Raw genomic sequence first — 19,243 nt, 5'->3', positions numbered from 1 at the left:
GTGCTGGCCACTGTCCTGAGCCCTGGGGCCAAGCAGTAAACAAGACAGACATAGATCCCTGCTGTCATGGAACCAGCATTCAGAAAGGGAAAATCGGAAATAGGATAAATGGGCAAAATGTGTTGCCTGTTAGAGAGTAGCAAAGAGGCGGATACGATCTGAACCATGTGCACGGCATGGCGAGGCCTCATCCCAGGTGTGATATTTGAAAATAGACCTGAAGAGGGAGAGGAGTCACAAGGATGTCTGCGGGAAGATCATTCCAGGCAGAGGGAATAGCAGATGCAAAGGCCCTGAGGTGAGAAAGCACTGAGTACTGTTTAAGATGCCAGAGACACAGTGGTGAATAAGACCAATGCTGTCCCATCTTCAAGGGGCTCATGTTTTAATTGGGGGAGACAGATAAACCCATGTATAATACACTGCCAGATGATAAGCAGGTGAGGGGCTAGACAGAGCGGGAGGAAGGTGGTCAGGGCAGGCTTCTCTGAGGAGGTGGCATTGGAGCAGAGGCCTGAAGGAGATGGAGGGAGCACGTGGGTATTTTGGGGAAATTTATTGACTCTGGCCTGCCCCGGGCCTCTTCCTCCTCCGTGTCCCAGCGAGGGCTTGGGTTCCCGCACAAAGGCTGTCTCTGAACTGCTGGAGGAAGGGGAATTCTGACGGGGCCTCTGAGCCCCTGGCTGCCGTCCGCCCTGTTCCTTCTCTGCCACCCCCTGCCTCAGTGTTGCCATGGTGCCGCTGGGTGGGGCTTCAGCCTGGGGGCCTGGGTTCCCCATCAAAGCTCCAGACCTATCTTCAAAGGAGCCGATAGGCCGTGCCTCTGGGCAAAGGAGGGTGGCGTCACCCTGGAGCTAAGCTCGGGCCCCACCCCCCAGCTGCATCCCATCTGGGCTTCTCCTGGTTCTGGGTGGGGCTGACCGCTCCTTCTATGACAAACAGCGGATTGAGGATCCTTGCTGTGGCCCAGTGGGGGAGCTGGCAGGATCTAGAGTCAGTCTTAGTTCAAATCCAGACAGGCGTCGGGGGAGGTCACGGGGGGTGGGGGCGGGGGGAACAAGGGAGGGGGAGCCAGCCGGTGGACAAGTTGTTAAGATCATGCTCTCTGCTTTGGTGGCCCAGCGTTCACTGGTTCGATGCTGGCTGTGGACCTACACACGGCTCATCAAGCCATGCTGTGGCAGCATCCCACATAGAAGAACTAGAAGGACTTATCACTACGATATCCAGCTACGTACTGGGGCTTCAGGGAGAAAAAAAAAAAAGAGGAAAATTGGCCACAGATGCTAGCTCAGGGCCAATCTTCCTCACCAAAAGAAGAAAGAAAAAAATCCAGACAGGCACTGCCCCAACCGGCTATGTGACCCTGAGCAGCTCACTTAACTTCTCTGAACCCACAGCTCCAGAAAAGGAGTTTATAGTAACTCCCACCTCCTGAGATTCACATCTTCATGCCTGGAAGGTGCTTGATGAAGGTCGGTCATTCCTTTGGGGAATAGGAGCTTCAGAGGGGTAGCTGGGCCCGTGTCCCCCAAGACCATCTGTCCAGCCCCCGAGGGGGCCCCCACCACCCACCAGGCCTGGGCAGCAGCCACCCTCCCCTGTCCCATCCATCCCACAACCCCCTGCGGGGAGCTCATGCGGGAGCAGCCGCCTTTAGCTTGAAAAGACACCACGACCGGAAAGAGAAACTGAACCGTTTATTGATTGGGGTGCACCTGGTGTCAGGCACGAGGGGCCTCTGGGGAGCTGTGTGAGGGGAGACAAGCCCCCAGCTGGCTCCTGGCCCCCCAAAGGCCCCCCTCCCCAGCCTGTGCATTCACGACACCCCTCTGAGGTGTGAGGTTTCCTTCCCCAAGCTCTCAAAGGGGCAGATGAGCCAGCAATGAAAGGTGTCTGTGCAGGGCCAGGGCCCTCTTTGGCAGCTTCGACACGGACAGGGGGAGACAGAACAGCATCCCTTCTGGGGGGATGTGGCGGGGGAGGGGGGTCACAGACATCACGCCCAGACGTGCACACAGACACAGACAAACAGACACACACATAAATATACATTTGTACCGCAATGTCCCTTCCATCCATCCACGGAACTTAGGAAAGTCCTTCCGGGGCAGGTTAGGGGAAGAACACCCCAAAAATGTCCTGGGCACCCCCACCGCATGTTCCGTTCAATACAACGTGAAAGGACACACAGCGGGCTCCAGGCTGCCCCGCCTTAGAAGACCTGGTACCTTGCCTGGGACCCGAGGCGGGAGTAGCTTGGGGGTGGTTGTTTTTGGGGGGTGGGGGGTCCTGAGCAGACAGCTCCCTCTAGAACTTTCTCCACTTCCACCCTGAGGCCCTCCTCAGGCCCCCTAGACCGGTTTTTCCAGTCCTTGGTGATTCCTCTGCGCCCCAAATAGTGCAATTGGCCAATGAGGTCTGAGAATGGGGTCTGGCCCCCTCCACCCGCCCCCTGCCCACGACCCGACCTCCACCCTGTGGTTTCCCAGCATCTTGTGGAGTGAGAGGAAAAGGAAGCGGCCACAGTGGCAGGTGGTGAAATTTGAGGAAGCTGTGGATTGGAGCCCGGGAACTGTTAGCCGGGGCCGTCAGCCCCTCGGGACAGTGGTTCCAGGGAAGTGGCTGGAGGTTGCCAGGAAAAGGTGGCAAGGGGGTAAATTTGGAGGAGGCTGGCACAGGGTGGAGTGTCAGGCAGTCGTGAAATGTTGAAATCCTTTGTACCGGGTTGTAAATTGCTCCTTCCTGGGGCCCCTCGTGAATGCCTGCCTGCTGTCATCCAGGCCCTTCCCAGCTCTCCCCAGACCTCCCCATGATCTAGTCCTAAAGAGGCCCCACAGGTCCCTGCACCGGCCTCCAGGACCTGACAGGAGCTCTGCCATCTGACTGGTCAGTGCCGCAGCTGGCCGGCCCAAGTGTAAAACATTTTCTGTATCCCCCAGGTCTGCAGCATGGGGACATCTTGCTTGGCAGCCCCACGTGTCTGTCTGAGGTCACTCGGTGCCTCTCCACGGGGCGCCCTGCCGTGGCCCAGCTGTCGGCCCTCTTGTCCCTCAGACCTCCGTGTTGCCCTCCAGACACGTGGGTGATATGGGCATGTGCGTGCTCCTCTCCAGGGAGCTGGAGCTGCGGAGGGGCAGGAGGCTGTGGCCTGGGGTCCCGGCCCGCCGTCCCTGCATCCTCGCCGCAGGCCGCCAGCACAGCAGCAGCCGCAACACCTCCTGCCGCAGGTCCTGGCTGCGCCACGTGTAGATGACAGGGTTGAGCAGTGAGTTGAGGGTGGCGAAGGCAAAGAAGTACTGGGCCTTGTAGAGGATGGGGCAGGCCCGGACGGGACAGGCGTAGTCCAGGAGGAGGATGCTAAAGGCGGGCAGCCAGCAGACGATGAAAACGCCCAGCACGATGGTGACCGTCTTGAGCAGGGCCAACGTCTGTGGGCCAGTCACATCGGGATGGCTGGAGCGGACCACGCAGTAGATGCGGATGTACAGCACCACGATGGCCAACAAGATAATGGAAAAGATGGAGACCACGCAGAGCACGTACTGCTTGGCGTAGAGCGGCAGAACGGTGGAGCAGGCCTCCAGGAGGCCCAGACAGTTCCAGCCAAGGATGGGCAGGCCCCCGAGAACCAGCGAGATGAGCCACGAGGCGCCGATGAGCAGCAGCATGCGACAGCTCTTGTCGCTGCCGTAGACCTTGACCTTGGCAATGGCCACGTGCCGCTCGATGGCGATGGCCAGGAGGCTGAAGACGGAGGCGGAGAGCGTGATGAAGGCAGAGCCCTCGCGGGCGAACCACTGTACAGGTGTCAGGCGCAGCGTGACCGGGCCTGAGAGCAAAGTGTTGGCGACAAAGGCCACGCCCGCCAGCAGGTCCGAGGCGGCCAGGTTGCCCAGGAACAGGTACATGGCCGAGTGGAACTTACTGTTGCGTATGACGGCGATGAGCACCAGCAGGTTCTCCAGCACGATGGCACAGCAGAGGAGGATGATCAGGCTCGAGGCCACCTGGCGGGAGGCCTCCTGCGTGTCCAGCGTCTCCTTGGTGTAATTATAGTGTTCCAGGACCTTGCTGGGGCTGAGGTACTCCGAGTACAGGCTGCCCATGGTGGGGCTCAGTGGCCGGCCGGGGCCATGGGGCTGTCAGAGCTGTGGAGAGAAAGGACAGACAGACAGACAGACAGGTCAGTGCTGTGGCTGCTGCCCAGGCTCTGACTTTGGACGGCTACAGGTGGAGTCCCAGCTCCGTCACTCCTCGCTGAGTGGCCACGTGAAGTCAGAATTATCATCATCTCTGCTTTACAGATGGGAAACCCAGAGAAGTCAATTCACTTTCCCAAAGTCTCAAAGCTAGTCAGTAGCAGAGCCAAAAAGACCCACCCCAGAGCCTCTATAGCTGCCAGGCTACGCTGTCTTTCAAAGGAACAGGAGGTCCCCCCCAGTGGCACGAAGGGCACAAAGTAGACTTCCAGAAGCCTTGCCCACCCAGCCACAGAGGGAACCTGGGGCACGACCTGGAGAGCTCGTCTCCTTCCTCAGATAGACTGGAGCCTCAGGCCTCACGCCGCCTGCCAACCGGGGTCAGCGAGATGCTCGCCGCTGACGGCACAAGTCTCCTGCCCATTACTACCCACTGCCTTGGACTCCAGGCTGGGTCTAAGCCTCGAGGCCATGGGCACTCCCAAGATAAGGTCTTTGGGAGACACCAAGGCGGCCCTGAGGTTCGAGCATCCCAGAGGTCACATCATCTTCAAGGACGAAGACCTTGGAGGCAATTCAGGGTTCAATCCCGCTCCACCTCTGACACGCTGTGGGACCTTGCGCAAGTCACTGGACCCTCGGCCTCTCCGCCTCAATGTTCTCATCTGTGCAATGGGGACTTCATAGGGGTGATGGGAAAATCTTGTTGAATGATGCTCAAGGCATGCTGAGCACATAGCAAGCATTCAATAAATATTAGCTAATATTATTAGCTCCCCTCTTCCTGCCACACAGCCAGCTGGGGACTAGGTGCCCTCCACCCAGTCTTTTGGGAGGGACGTTGAGGGAGCCAGCCAGGCAAGATTCCCAACAGCCTGTTCTCATCAGCACCAGCTAGTCCTGCCGTGGGACAGAGGGTCCCAGCGGGGTGGGCAGGGCGCTGGCGCCCCCCTCCCCAGCCAAGATGAAATCCAGATGTGAGGCCCCTGGAACAAACAGGGTGGAGTCCCAGCTCCCCAGTCATATCCGGTGCGGAGAAGGCTGGGAGGGGGTGATGGGATGGGGGAGCCACAGGAGACCGCTCTGGGAGGTCCTGGCTAGGAGGATGGGGCAGCTGTGCTGAAGTCATGTGAGCGGTGAGGGGGCGTGCAGCCCCGCGGGGAGGGGGGGACGGTATTTGTTTCCATGAAGGCCTGAGTCACCCCCTCTCTCAAGGAAAACTGAGCCGTGGGGGGAGGGGGCGGGAAGAGGCAGAGAGGATGAGAGCCGACATAATGGCTTCCCCCCAGCTTGGAGGTGGGGGGGGGGGGGTCTCCGAAGGGCTGGTGCAGTGTCTGCCTTTCACAAAGGGAACCGGGAGGAAGCTCCAGCCATTAGATAAATGGGCGGGCTGGGGGGGGGGGGGGAGGACGACGCGGGAGGAGGCCTCCCCAGATCCTTGGAAACACGCCTGGCAAGGACCACGTGCGCAGGAGCGTGGTTCCAGAAAAGGCTGGTTAGGCCGGTTCCTAGCAAGCCTGGGAGTGATGGGGGCCTTCCGGGGTCGCCCAACCATCTCAGTCCCAGGACGCCCCCTTGGAGGGGCGCCCTGGCCCCCCGCCTGACGGAGACAGCTGCTCCCCCTGGGCGAAAGGACATCCGTCCTAGTTTGGGAACAGAGGAGAGCTTGTGCGCATCCCCGCGGACTGCCTCCCCGCCCAGATCGCCACACAGAGGCCCCTTGTTCCCTGCCGGACAGGGCCCCGGGCGCCCCGATGCCCTCTGCCCGCTGCAGCCGGCCTGGAGCTGGCTTGGCCCAGGCCTCGGCCTTCCCAGACCAGCCGTCGGGCCAGAAACAGCCCGCGCTCTGATTGGCTCATTTTCAATCCCAGGGCACTGAGCGACTCGCCTATTGGCCGGAGCTCTCCATCCTCCGCACTTGATTGGCCCTCTCGGGGCGCCCTCCTGCTCCACTACTGAGCTGGAGCTCCTTTCTTTCCGGGGGACAGAGTTAAGGCTGTGTGGGCGTCCCTAGGGAAAGTGTGAGCCGCGGCCTGACCGCCGGGTCACCCCGACCAAACGCCCTCAAGCCGCCCTCGTCTACTGGGCCCCTCCTGGGGTTCATAATTGACAATCAAAACTCTATCGCAGGCCTAGGAAGCACATTTGCTGGTGGGCGAGAAGCCCAGGGTGTGTCCCGTGGCGGCCCTGTCCCCCCCCTCACGTGGGGCCACCACTCCTCTCCTGTCTGGCAGCCAAGAGAAAGATTTATAGCCATTTCCTGGAGAAATAAGAAATGAGTTCAGCCCTCGCACCCCAGGGACCGACCAAAAGTTCTATCTTCTTGGGGGAGGGGTGGACTCGGGGCGCTGTACCCTCACTTTCTGCAGCCCCAGGAAGCTGTCACGGCATGCCCAGAAGCAGCGGCAGCTCTCCTAGTTAGAGAAGGGGAAACTGAGGCCCAACTGCCTCCCTAGGACTTTGCTAACGGGGCAGCTTAAGGCAGGTTTGTGCTTCGCAGAAAGAGGAAGCAGGCCGGGTGGTTGGGGCTGGCGGAGGAGTCACCCCCAGGCCGATACGGCCCGTGCCCGCTTCCCTTCCCCGCGTCAGGCTCCCAGGCCTGGCTCAACACAGAAGCTTAGGAGGAGGTCCCCGGCCTCAGCGGAGCCAGCGGGACAAGTGACAAGGTTTGGAGGGAAGGGAAGAGAGACAGACCGAGACTGTTCCAGGGGAGATTAGGAGCGAGGAAGGATGGAGGAAGCCTCAGTGGCTTCCACGCGCCCCTTCCGCAAGTTCCACTGAGGGAAGTCTCGTGGTTAAGAGTTCCTCCTGGTCACTCAAGGATCCGGTGCCTCTTGCCCTAGGGAACCCCCCCCCCCCATTTCTTTTGGTTTCCCTTCAGCTCTCAGGCCCCACCCCCTATTCCTCGTTGCCGTTTCTCCACGCAGCAGCCAGGGGGCGCTCCAGGGTGCCATCCTTGGCTCCAGATTCTACCTTGGCTCCCCACTACCCACCTACTCTCCTCACGCTGTCCCCCAGGGCCACTCCAGGCCAACCACACTGGCCTGCGACCTGCCACCCCCGTCCCTACCTCACGGCCTTTGCCCCGGCTTTGCCTCCACCTGACATGCCTTTCCTCCAAATCCTTGAAGGACTGTCTCCTCATCTTTCAGGTTTCAGTTTTAAGGACACTTTCTCAGAGGGGCCTCCAAGGACCTGCCAGTCTCCCAGAGCTGCCTCCCTCAGGCCTTTCTATCACCGCACCTTGCTCTATGACCTTCACGGCACTTGCCAATTTCGGAAATTAGGATTGTATTTCTGGTCTTCTGTCTGACTTCCAGGGCAAAATGTGAGTGTCGGAGGCCGGCGCCCAAATCAAATCTGTTTTCAGCCCATTTGGAACGATGCCTGGCATCCAGAAGTACTCAGAAAACGGGTGGAATGGATGGATGGATGGATGGATGAATGAATGAATGAATGAACGAACAAGGCCCCAGTGGGTCCCGCAGGGTGGAAGCTCCTAAGCTCAGCCCAGCCCCAAACAGCGGCAAAGGAGGCTGGAGACGCCTCTGGTCCGCGGGCAACCCCATCCCAGGCGAAGCCCGGCGCGTCTCCGTGGAGACGGTGGCAGGACCCGCCCCCGCCCTCCAGCCAGAGTCTCGACCTCCTTATCTGGCCGTGGAATGCGCGGTATCCACACTCGCAGCCGCCGGGGCCGCGCCTCCTCTCGCGCGCGACAGCCACACGCACGGTACCCCCACATCTCCAAGTGTGGGTGGGGGACTCCTCTCCATCCCAGGGGGCCCACCTCGATATTCCCGAAGGACTCGGGAGGACTGGCTTGGGGGGAGATCCCAGCAGCAGCCGCACCACGAAGGCTGCACTCGCGTCGCGCCACGCGGAGGACTGTGGTCACAGCGCGTGGCGCCCCGAGCGCCTGACTAGGGCAGAGTCGGGGGAAGGGGGTGGAAATCCCCGAGTGAGTCAACTCGTGCCGGTGTCGGGGGCGAGGTTCCGACGCTCTGCGGGGCCCGGGGCCACGCGGGATCCGCGACACGCGCGTCTGCACGCCCCATCCCCAAGGGAAAGAAGAGGCGCCGGAGCCACGCAGTCGCGTTCCTTTTCCTTTCAGAACAAAGCCACGCCCCCGCGGGGCGACTGGAGGAGAGAACCACTTAGGGAAACTGAGGCAGAGCGCCAGACTGCAGGCAGTGGGCGACTGTCCACCCCGGGGGCCCCGCCTCTGGGTTTGGAAGCTCCAGGGCGCGCAGCACCTTTCGCCCCGGTCCAATCCGAGTCAGCCAGGAGGGGCGCCCTCCATCCCCAAACGCACTCCCCAAAGCCTCGATCCCGGGGCACGCTGTCCTGCCTCCCAGTCTCGAGCTGAAAACGCTCGGATTTCGCCTTCTCCTCGGCGCCAACTTCCTGCCGTTGGGGAAGGCGGGGAGCGCAGTCTGGGGGTTCGCGGCCGAGGCAGGGGGGGCGCCCGGAGTCCTGCAGAGGGCTCACGGTGAGCACTCCCTCCGTGCAGCAGGAGCATGTGCGGCGCGTGCGCGCCCCGGGGCGCCCCCCGCCCCTGGCCAGGCCCCTGAGCTCCGATGCCGCGACCTCAGGGGCCCGGGACCCGCCCTTGCTGCCTCCCCCTCGCCACGCACGCTCACCTGGCTAGGCCGGCCCGGGTCCCTGCCCTGGTCGGAGGGGCTTGGGCGTCTGCGTCCCCGGGACGGCCGCGGCTGGGGCTGGGGCTGCCCGGCCGGCTCGGCTGCGTCCCGGGGCTGGGGACCGGGGACGGCGGGGCGGCGGGGATAGGCACCGCCTCGGCCCCCCAACTCGCCCCGCCCTCCTCTCCTCCCCTTTCCGGCGGCGGCTGCAATGAATTCCAGATGTGGCTGGCCGGCCCGGGCGCGCGCGGGGGCCGGCGGGGGAGGCGCGCGGGGTCCCTTTGTCCGCACCCCCACCTCCCGCCCTGCCCCTCCCAGCCCCGACCCGTGAGAACCGGCCGGCTCGTGACGTCACGCAGCCCCGTGACGTCACGTCGCTCCTGGCCAGGTGGCCTCCACCTGAAACAGCCGTCTTGAGTTGCAGATAAACTCTTGGCCCATCCCTGGGCCCCCAGAATTGGAGGTGAGCACGGGATCCCATTTATTTACCCAACAAGGAGCCATGAGGAACCGACTATCTGTCAATGCAGCAAATAGGCATTAAGCGCCTTCTGTATGTTTGCTCCTCCAACAAATCAAGTTCCTACTATGTGCCACGCCCTGCCCCAGAGGCAGGACTGGTTGTGCCTTGATAAGACCCCAGAATTCAGGCGCTGCCCCCTCTCCCCACAAGACCAGGAGCACCCAACAGCCGATCTGTGGTTTACCAGCAGGCCCAGGTCGGCCAAGTTGCATTCCAAGTTGGGGCCAAGCTTGTATCTGATTCTTGAGTTTTCCCGCCTTCCCCTCCTTCAGCCTTTGAGCAGGGTAGTTCTGTGAAAATGTATACATAATCCCCTTATATGTTTATTTACCAAATACATTAAGGACCTACTGGGCGCCAGACACTATTCTAAAGGTTGGACACGTGTCAGGAAACAGAACCCCCTGTTTGCGTGGGGCTGAGGCTCTACTGCATGTGCACAGAATCTCCAGAAGATTCCAGGAAGAAGAAACTGGCCAATTTCCTGGGAGAGGAACTGAAGGATGGGAGACCGGGCGGGGGCGGGGGGGGAGTCTGCTCCCACCCCAGGAATCCTTCTGGACTTTTTGACTTTCACAACACATGCACAGGTACCCTATTCCAGCAATTAATTAAATTAAAAATTAAGGCTGCTTGACACCAGGATGGTGCAATAAAGAGGAGGGACAGGGTAGGGGTACTCTTCCGTGTGTGTATGTTATACTTCAGTAAAGATTGGTGAAAAGCAACAAGCTGAAAAAAGATATCTGTATCCCCACGTTCACTGCAGCATTATTCACAATAGCCAAGATCTGGAAACAACTGTAGTGTCGGTCAACAGGGGCAGGGGTAGAGAAGATGCAGCGTATGTAGACGATGGAATATTATTCAGCCACGAGAAAGAAGGAAATCCTGTCATTTGCAACGACGTGGATGACACTTGAGAGCATTCGGCTCAGTGAAATACGCCAGACAGAGAAACACCAACACTGTATGATCTCACTTTTATGTGGAATCTCAAAAACAGTCAAACTCATAGAAACAGAGAATAGGAAAGTGGTTGCCACGGGCTGGGGGCAGGGGGAACAGGGAGAGGCTGGTGAAGGTACCAACTTTCAGTTATAAGATGAATAAGGTCTGAGGATCTGACATAAACAAAGGTGCCTATAGGTGATGACACTGCATCGACTGATTGAAATTCGCTAGGAGAGTAGAACTTGAATGTTGGCGCGCACACACAAGCTAAATATGTGATGACGGGCGTGGTCATGAACTAAATGGGGACCCTTTCACAATGTATGTGTCTGTCAAATCACCGCGATGTGCGCTTTATCTTACAATTCTGTATGTCAATGTTACCTCAACAAAGCTGGAATGTAACAAAATTTAAGGCTGCTTGAGGCCCAGACAATGCAACTGATAAAAAGAAAGGAGACTTTGTGCTCTCTTCTGTACATATATTAAACTTGGTAAAGAGTGTTAAATGCAAAACCAGGGGCTGGCTTGGTGGCCGAGTGGTTCAAGTTCTACGTTCTCAGCTTCAGTGGCCCGGGTTCGGAGGTTTGGATCCTGGGTGTGGACCTGCTCCACTCATCTGCCATGCCGTGGAGGTAGCCCACGTACACAGTAGGGGAAGATTGGCACAGATGTTAGCTGAGGCCTAATCTTCCTCAAGGAAAAAGAAAAAAAAGAGGAGGATTGGCAAAGGATGTTAGCTCAGGGCAAATCTTCCTCACCGAAAAAACCCCCCCAAACTTAAAAGGAAATTAAAATTGATCCACTTATCCCTCTTAAAAAGTAAAAATGGAGTAGTCTTGATATGAAACTGTCTTCAATACGTGAAGTAGAAAAAAACACAATGTAGACCATTTTGCACGGCTTGCGTGCACTGTCTGAGTGTGTTTATGAGGACTGTATAAATACACACATATTTGCCTAGGGACTCACAGGCCACCTCCGGGAGAAGGCACAAGCCACCGGTCACAGCGGTTACCCTCAGGGAGCAGGCTGGGGGGCAGGGGAATAGCTGAGAGGGGCCAGATTTTTCACCGTATACCCTGGGGGGCTGGAAATTTTTAGGTCATATTACCAATTCAAAAAATTTACACGGGCCTGCCTGGGGGCGCAGCGGTTAAGTGCGCACGTTCTGCTTCGGTGGCCCAGGGTTCGCCAGTTCGGATCCCGGGTGCGGACGTGACACTGCTTGGCAAGCCATGCTGTGGTAGGCGTCCCACATATAAAGTGGAGGGAGATGGGCACGGATGTTAGCTCAGGGCCAGTTTTCCTCAGCAAAAAGAGGAGTATTGGCAGCAAATGTTAGCTCAGGGCTAATCTTCCTCAAAAAGAAAAAAAATTTACAAAGACATGAAAAATCAAACAAAAGGTGACACATCGCCAGGCTGCTAGTTGTAAAATTGCTTCTATAATAATAATAAATGATATCAATAAATAACATAGTAAATAACACATCAGTGTAATTATTCAACATATCACCATTAAAGAACTTGATCTTAAAAAGAAACATATTGAAGTGATTAACAAAGAAATGAATATTAAGAATCCATATATTAATGCTACATCTATATGCAGCACATGTATTCATACAATGCAACGCCTAATGCTCTGCGTACCTCTGATGATCCCTCATTGGTGGCTGCCATCCCGAGCTGACAGTCCGATGGAGGAGACAAAGAAATTAGGAGATTTCTTGAGAGAGTTGTAACACAGGGTAGCAGGGCTTTCTGGGGAAATAAGAAAAGTCAGAGCAGGGGCCAGCCCGGTGGCAGGGGGCCAAGTGATTAAAGTTCTGCCGTCTCCAATTTGGTGGCTCAGCTTCCCAGGTTGGGATCCCAGGTGCCGAGCTACTCCTCTCATCAGCCATGCTGTGGCAGCATTCCACATACGAAGTTGAGGAAGACGGGCACAGATGTTAGCTCAGGGCCAATCTTCCTCACAAAGAGAAAAGAAACAGAAAGAAAGAAAAGTCAGAGTGACTTCGCTCCACTTCCTGAGCCAGACGTCAGTGTCCGCTGGGTCCCGGGCCAGATCTTGGGGTCCACTCGGACCTCGGCAATGCCTCACTGAATCCTCTGCCAAGTGAGGTGTGTTGCCCCGACAACCTCTTGAAACCAGGTGTTCAACCCACAGGGAGAAAAGCGCAAAGAAAACTGGGTCCTCTCCTCCCCAGGGAGCTATCGGAGCGGAAATCTCAGCCTCCCGGGGGACGTGAAGGCTGCGGAGGAAGTGCCCTCGGCTGGCTCAGCAGTTTGCCATCCCGCCAGAGACCTGGGGGCGGGGATGCTGTCAAGGCCACAGAGTATCCGGCTGTCTGTTCCAGGGACCGTGGCTACCAGACGAAGGTGACGTCCCCTGAGACACACAGACGCATTCACAAGCAACTCCCCCCTCCCCCCGAGCCCGCCTCCTCCTGCTTCTGAGGCCACACGAGGCCTCCGCCAGGTCAGCTGAGGGGACAAGCTGGAGCAATGGAAACCACTGGAGGCCTCGACTTCCTGATCGTCTGGAGGGGTCAAGGGGAGCGCTGGGCCCCGTCCGAGGGGAGCCCTTGAGTGAGAACAGTGAAAGAGGAAAGAAGCGGGGCCCTTTTCTTGGGGAGCTCCCTGGAAGGGGAAATACAGAAGGAAGAGACTAGGACCGGCCCCCACTAATGACAGGTCCCCGGCAATAATGGCTAACGCTTGCTCACGCGACACCGACGCAGACACACTGTGCCGGGTGCGGCTCTGCGAGTTCTCGCAGCCCTGGGAGGTGGGTGTTACAATTATCATCATCCTACTTTTTTAATAGACAATTTTTTTAGAAGTTTTAGGTTGACAAGAAAACGGAGTGGAAAGTACAGAGATTTTCCACACAGGCCCTGTCCCCACGTGTGCACAGCCTCCCCCACGGTCAACACGGCCCCAGAGGGGTGCATTTGTATCACTGATGAACCTACATGGACATGTCACTATCACCCGAAGTTCACAGTTGACGTTGGGGTGTCAGACATTCTGTGGGTTTGGACAAATGAGAATGACATGCATCCACCATCAGTGTCATACAGAACACTTTCACCGCCCTGAAATTCCCCTGTGTTCTGCCTGTTCGTCCCCGCTCCTCTGAACCCCTGGCAACTGCTCATCTTTTCCCTGTCTCCATAGTTTTGTCTTTTCCTCCTCACCCCATTTTAAAGATGAAGAAACTGAGGCACACAGTAGTGGTGGGATTCGAACTAGAGCTCTGTGCCCCCTTGTCCGTCCCAAGTCCCCACCCTAGTCCGGATGCAGGGACCCAAATCCTGCCCCAGTGGGTCAGGACACAAGGGCAGTGGGTACCACTCAGGACCAGCATCCGTCATTGGTGAGATGACGAACGCTCTTCTCTGTCATCCAGGTGAGGGGAATTCTCCCATCCTCCGCCGGCCCCAAATTTTGTGAACTCCCCCCACATCAATAAGGCCCAGCCTGCCCTTTCCCCCGAGCCCCGCCTCTCAGCTTTCGGCAGGAGAAACTGCATGGGAAGAAGCGTCTGAGACAGGTCCCACTTTCTTGTCATCGCCCCAGCCCTGGGGGAAGGGGCCTCAGCTGCAGAGAAACTTCCCAGATGCTGATCTTGGCAGGCGGCAGAGCTGCAGCCATTGTGTCTCACTCGCCCGTGGGCTCAGAGCCCACTTTCAGCTTCAGGGATGGGGCGGGGAGGCTCCCGGTGGAGGCCAGGCCCTGCCACGTCTCCACCAGATGCAGCCTTGGCCCTTCCAGCCTGGGAGGGGTGGACTCTCTCTTTGGGACAAGAGAAGCATGCACAGCTCGGGGAGAGGGGAATGCCAGAGGCTTGATTCTCAGCAAGCTCCCCCCCAACATAATAACAACAGCTGACATGTATATAATGTGCCGGTCACTGTCCTGAGCACTTGGCAAATATCAACTCATTGGCAGCTCATAGCAGCTCCTTCAACTAGAATATCAATAGACAGATGACCGTCCATCCTTACAAGGAAAACGGCTCAGGAAGCAAGGACCTAGTGATACACAGCAACGTGGGCGAATCTCGAACGCTTTACAGCGAGAGAAGGAAGCCAGACGCAAAAGCCTACTGTACGATTCCATTTCTGTGATGTTCTAGAAAAGGCGAACAGCCTGTGGTTGGCAGGACCTGGGGGTGGAGAGAGGAGTTGACTATGAAAGGGCACAGGGGAATTTTCTGGTGATGAAACCATTCTCTATCTTGACTGTGGTGGGGGTTGCGTGACTCTATATGTTTGTGGAAACTTGTAGAACGGGACCCTCAACAGAGAAGACCTTACTTTACGGGAGTTTTATCTTCCCACCAAAACCCATCAATAAAACCCTCGCAGCTGCCTTCCGTCAGTCGGGGTCGACTCAGGAAGATGAAAGTACCTCACATGCAGGGGGTTTAATACAGGGGTTGCTAATATAGACGAGACACCCAAGTCGGGGAGGAGGGCTGAGACTATTTAGAAATTAGCACATAAGGAGGCCACGTCCAGGGGGAGACGCTGCCAGAAGCAGATGGGGAGAATTACCCTGGCTGTTCCCATCGTCCCAGGCATCCTCCTCGGTGCCTGCCATTGGCTCAATCTGGGCAGAAGCCAGCAGGTAAGCGAGATGTCACATGCAGGGTTCAGCCTCTAGCCACAGAGAGCCCATGTGCCCTGCCCAGGGGTTGGAGCCCTGAGCAGGGGGAGGGGAGGTCAGGGGGTAGGGGAGTGGGTGTCTGACATTCTGCCAAGACCTGGCTGGGGGGCTGATCTGCACGTTTTTTCTGCTCCACAGCCCCAGCCTGGCTGAACTGAAGGGAATAGAAACTATGCAAATCAGGCCTATCCCCAGGGGCTTGGGGGGTAGGACGCCTCAGTGGGCGGCTCCGCCTCCTCACAGACTCGCAGTTACCCACAAATGGAGCAACAAACAAACACACAGCAGATGTTTTCGATGTTGATGGGGGAGGGGCCCTTGAGACAGCTCCCCCCCAGAGGCCAGACCCCTGCCTCCCGGCCCCACCGCCACACCCTGCACCTCCTACCTGGGGCTGCCTCCCAGGAGTCCAGCCCTGACCTCTGGCCTTTGTGAAAACCCTCACACAGTGACGGGGCTAGAAAGGCCAGATGTTGGCGGGCCCTCCAACTTCTGATGGGTACCCCCTAAATTGCTAGCATGCCTGCAGCCAGCAGACCTTGTCTCCGAGCTGCAAGGCTGCCACTGGCCCCATGTCACTGAGGACAGAGGTCACCTACCATGAAGCCTTTGATCCCCAGGAGTGGGCAGGACACATTGACCTTTGACCTCTACCCAGGCTTGGGCCAAAATGGTGAAAGTTTGAGCCTCGCAGTGTACACCTCTGTTTCACTGAGGCTCGTCATCAGTGTGCTGGTGCGAGCCCTGTGCCAAGCGATCTGTTCACATTCCATTTGTTCCATCACTGCATGGAGAACCTGCAGGGGGCCTGGCACCCTTCTTAGCAAAGAAACAAAGACCCTCGTCCTCCAGGAGCTGACCTTCTATGGGGGAGAGGGAGACAAAGTGGGAAAAATAAGACCATGATGTCATCTCTTAGAATGTAATGAAAGTTCTAGAAACAAATGAAACCGGGAAGGCAGATGAAGAATGTGGGATGGGAAGGGATCAGTGATTTTGGACCCAGTGTCACCTGAGAAGGTGGCCTTTGAGTAAAGACCTGAAGGAGGTGAGGGAGGGAGCCGTGCAGCTATTCAGGCAGAGTGGTCCAGGTGGAAGGAACGACCAGTGCTAAGGCCCTGAGGCTCGTGTGAGACTGACAGGTTCCAGTGAGAAGACCAGTTGGCTGAAACCACAGAGGGGTAGCAGGGAGAGGGGAGGGTGGAGGAAGCGAGGGCAGGTCCAGCTGGCCTTGTGGGCTGCCGCTCCGACTTTGGCTTTTGCTGTGAGCGAAATGGGCGGCCTGGAGGGGTCCGAGCTGCAGAGGGATGTGGTCTGACCCAGGTGTGTACAGGCTCCCTCCGTGGGAAGAAAAGACTGCGGGGAGCAAGGATGGAGGGAAAGAGAATGCTGATCCTCTCCATCGCTCAGTAGGGGCGGGCGTGTGGGTCCCACTTACCGATTAGGAGATGGAACGATTCACCCAGGGACACCCAGCCACTTAGTGGCAGCCTTTGGATTCGAATCTGTGTCTACGGGACTCCAGTGCCACTGGGTAAAAAATCATTTATTGGGCATCTTGTGTGCTCCTGACCTCAGGGGACAGAGACCTTGAGACCCAGGAGACAAACAGAGGGCTTTCTCTCTTTCTGGTAATATTCCTGCAACGAGATGATGAGCGTGTGGAGGAGCCAGCCCCATGGCCCAGTAGTTAAAGTTGCTTGCCCTCTGCTTTGGCGGCCCAGGTTCTCGGGTTCAGGTCCTGGGTGTGGACCTGCTCCACTCATCAGCCATGCTGTGGAAGTGTCCCACATACAAAGTAGAGGAGAATGGGCACAGATGTTAGCTGAGGGCCAATCTTCCTCAAGCGAAAAAAGAAGGGGATTGGCAATGGATGTTATCTTGGGGTAATCTTCCTTACCAAAGCAAAGAAAAAAGGGCAGGCCAGGTGGCACAACGGTTAAGTTTGCACGTTCCGCTTTGGCGGCCCAGGGTTCACCGGTTTGGATCCCAGGTGTGGACCTACGCACCACTTGTCAAGCTATGCTGTGGCAGGCAACCCACATATAAAGTAGAGGAGGATGGGCATGGATGTAGCTCAGGCCAATCTTCCTCAGCAAAATGAGGAGGATTGGTGGCAGTAGTTAGCTCAGGGCTAATCCTCCTCAAAAAAAAAAGAAAAGAAAAGAAAAGAAAAAGAAACTTCTGTTGAGTCTCTACTGTGTCACAGGCACTCTGCCAGGTGCCAGGCTACAGAAGAGAAGAAGACACAGCAAAAATTCTGCCCTGGGGAGTTTACACTTTAGTGGGAGAGACAGCCAAAAGCATTAAAATACAGGAAATTATATAGCACGTTAGAAGATAAATATGGATGGACATAAACAGGGCAGAATAAGGGCATCAGAAGGACCAGCGATGAGGATTGCAATTTTAAGTAAGAGTAGTCAGGACAGGCTTCTCAGAGGAGGTGACTTTTGAGTAAAGAATCGAAAAAGGTGAGGAATGGAGGCATGAGGGGCTCTGGGAAAAGTATGTTGCAGGTAGAAGGAACAACAGTTCAAAGGCCCTGAGGTGGGACCAGCATAAAGGAATGAGTCAACGAACAAAGCACGAGGCTGGCAGGTAGGTCCCGACACCCTCACCCCCCCCCCACTCTCTCTCCACTCTGGTCTTTGCAAATGCTGTTCCCTCAGCCTGGAACATACTTTCTCCTCTGGACAAGCTCCTGAGGGCCCCTCAAGCCTTCGCTCACAGGTTAAAGCTTTAGGGAAGCTGCCCCATGAGTTAGGAGTTCTTCCCCTGGGCTCCTACAGACCCTACAGAACTCTCTCCCCTATTCTAATGCCTTAGCCCTCTGCACAGGGCTGTATCTTAAAGGTGTTTGCTGGATTCACCCCCGTGGTACACAGTAGGTGCCTAATAAATCATTAAGCAACTAAGTGCCGTTCCATCCAATTAAAATCTAAACTCCCTGGCACAAGACAGACCTGGAAACCTGCCTGTAAAGTCCTAAACTGGTTCTGGGAGGAGACACACGCTTTTGGGAGGGGCCCTGGGGGGCACAGCACAGAGGCCGGAGGAGACAGACCTGTCACTCCAGCTATTCTTTGGGAGTTTCTGAAATTTTCTTTACCAGGCATGTGAATTACCTATGCCAACGCCAAACGGATAAATAAAATTCTACAAAATAAAGGACTAAAAGACCTTTTCAAATGACAAAGTGCATGGAGTTTTAAACACACATCCAAGGTTATTCATGCAGGGAGGGAAGACACAATGAAATACATGGTAAATTTTCATTCATACTTCACAAAAATATCCATATGTTATATATCAGATGCAAAAAAAAAGAAAACTCACATTGTTAGAGCGTCATTTAAGTCCTCCAGGGTCCACCCCATCCACACCGGCCCTGGTTCTTGATTTGATGACAAGGCTCACTTTTAATCCTCATCATAGTGCTGCTTCCTAAGTTTCACTCTGTGCTGGCGTTTTCATTCTGTACACGCTTTGCCTCCATCGTTTCAGCGAAGTCTCACAACCTCGCCATTTTGCAGACGAGGAAACTGAGGCTGGCTCTGACACCGAGTTCTCAGCCGCCGCGCTCCGTGCGGCCCGCGCTGGCCCCCAGGTGCCCGGCCTGGCGCGGAACGGAGGGCTGCTGCGGGCTCGTGGCGCCCCCTGGAGGTCTCACGGGGACGTGGCAAGGAACCTACCAATGAGCGTTTGGATTTCTGTAGGGCGGATGGGCCACAAGGGAGGCAGCCCGGGATCTGGGGTCGCCCCACTCTGCGCGGTCCTCGGAGAGCACCGGCCGGTCCCAGAGGGGACAGGACCCTGGCCTAAGGCTCTAGGGGAGACACAGACCCAATCTGAGGGGCTTGAAGGGGACATTAGGCCCCGCATTTAAACAGACAAACAAAACCACGTTACTGGATACAGGAAAACCCGCGCTGAGAGTCCTGGAGGCCAGATGGGGGCGTGGCCTGGAGGGCGTGGCCAATGCCCAAAGCCTCACAGCTGTTGGTGAATTTCCCTTTGGTGCCCGTCTCGGAACCGCCCAGCCAGGGGCGGGCCACCTTTCCAGGCTTAACGCTCATTGGCTGAACGAGGAGAGTGGGAAGGTTTCATTGGTTGGATTCCTGCTGGCTGTTTAGGGGAGGGACCCAAGGGGGCGTGGCCAACAGAGGGGGCGGGGCTTCTTGCGATGGAGCCGCGTTCCCGGAGGCCGCAGAGGGTCTTTCAGGCCGGGAGTGAAAAGTGGTA

At 56.9% G+C, this 19,243-nt stretch overlaps 1 protein-coding gene across 8 annotated transcripts; it reads right to left on the bottom strand.

Moving 5' to 3' along the window:
* Nucleotides 1-1,681: 1,681 nt before the first annotated feature.
* Nucleotides 1,682-19,236, bottom strand: S1PR2 (sphingosine-1-phosphate receptor 2). 8 transcript variants are annotated; one of them, XM_046686056.1, is made up of 3 exons: nt 18,338-19,236; nt 11,975-15,861; nt 1,682-4,151 (listed from the first exon to the last, which is right to left on the bottom strand). In XM_046686056.1, the coding sequence occupies exon 3, from the start codon at nt 4,107-4,109 to the stop codon at nt 3,054-3,056; it is 1,056 nt and encodes a 351-aa protein (XP_046542012.1). In that variant the 5' UTR covers nt 4,110-4,151; nt 11,975-15,861; nt 18,338-19,236; the 3' UTR covers nt 1,682-3,053. The 8 variants fall into 8 exon arrangements, 7 of the variants coding, with proteins under 7 accessions (XP_046542012.1, XP_046542016.1, XP_046542018.1 ...); XM_046686060.1 differs by having other exon boundaries at nt 11,975-12,289; XM_046686062.1 differs by having other exon boundaries at nt 11,975-12,085.
* Between the last annotated feature and the right edge of the window lie 7 nt (nt 19,237-19,243).

The sequence above is a fragment of the Equus quagga genome, chromosome 14 (assembly GCF_021613505.1).
Source record: "Equus quagga isolate Etosha38 chromosome 14, UCLA_HA_Equagga_1.0, whole genome shotgun sequence".
Taxonomy (NCBI): Eukaryota; Metazoa; Chordata; class Mammalia; order Perissodactyla; family Equidae; genus Equus; species Equus quagga.
Note: the sequence above shows the minus strand (reverse complement) of the source record. Positions and strands in the feature narration are given on the sequence as shown.

Bases quoted from the DNA above. Each gene is read 5' to 3' on its own strand.
- S1PR2 (XM_046686056.1), bottom strand. From the start codon at position 4,109: ATGGGCAGCCTGTACTCGGAGTACCTCAGCCCCAGCAAGGTCCTGGAA.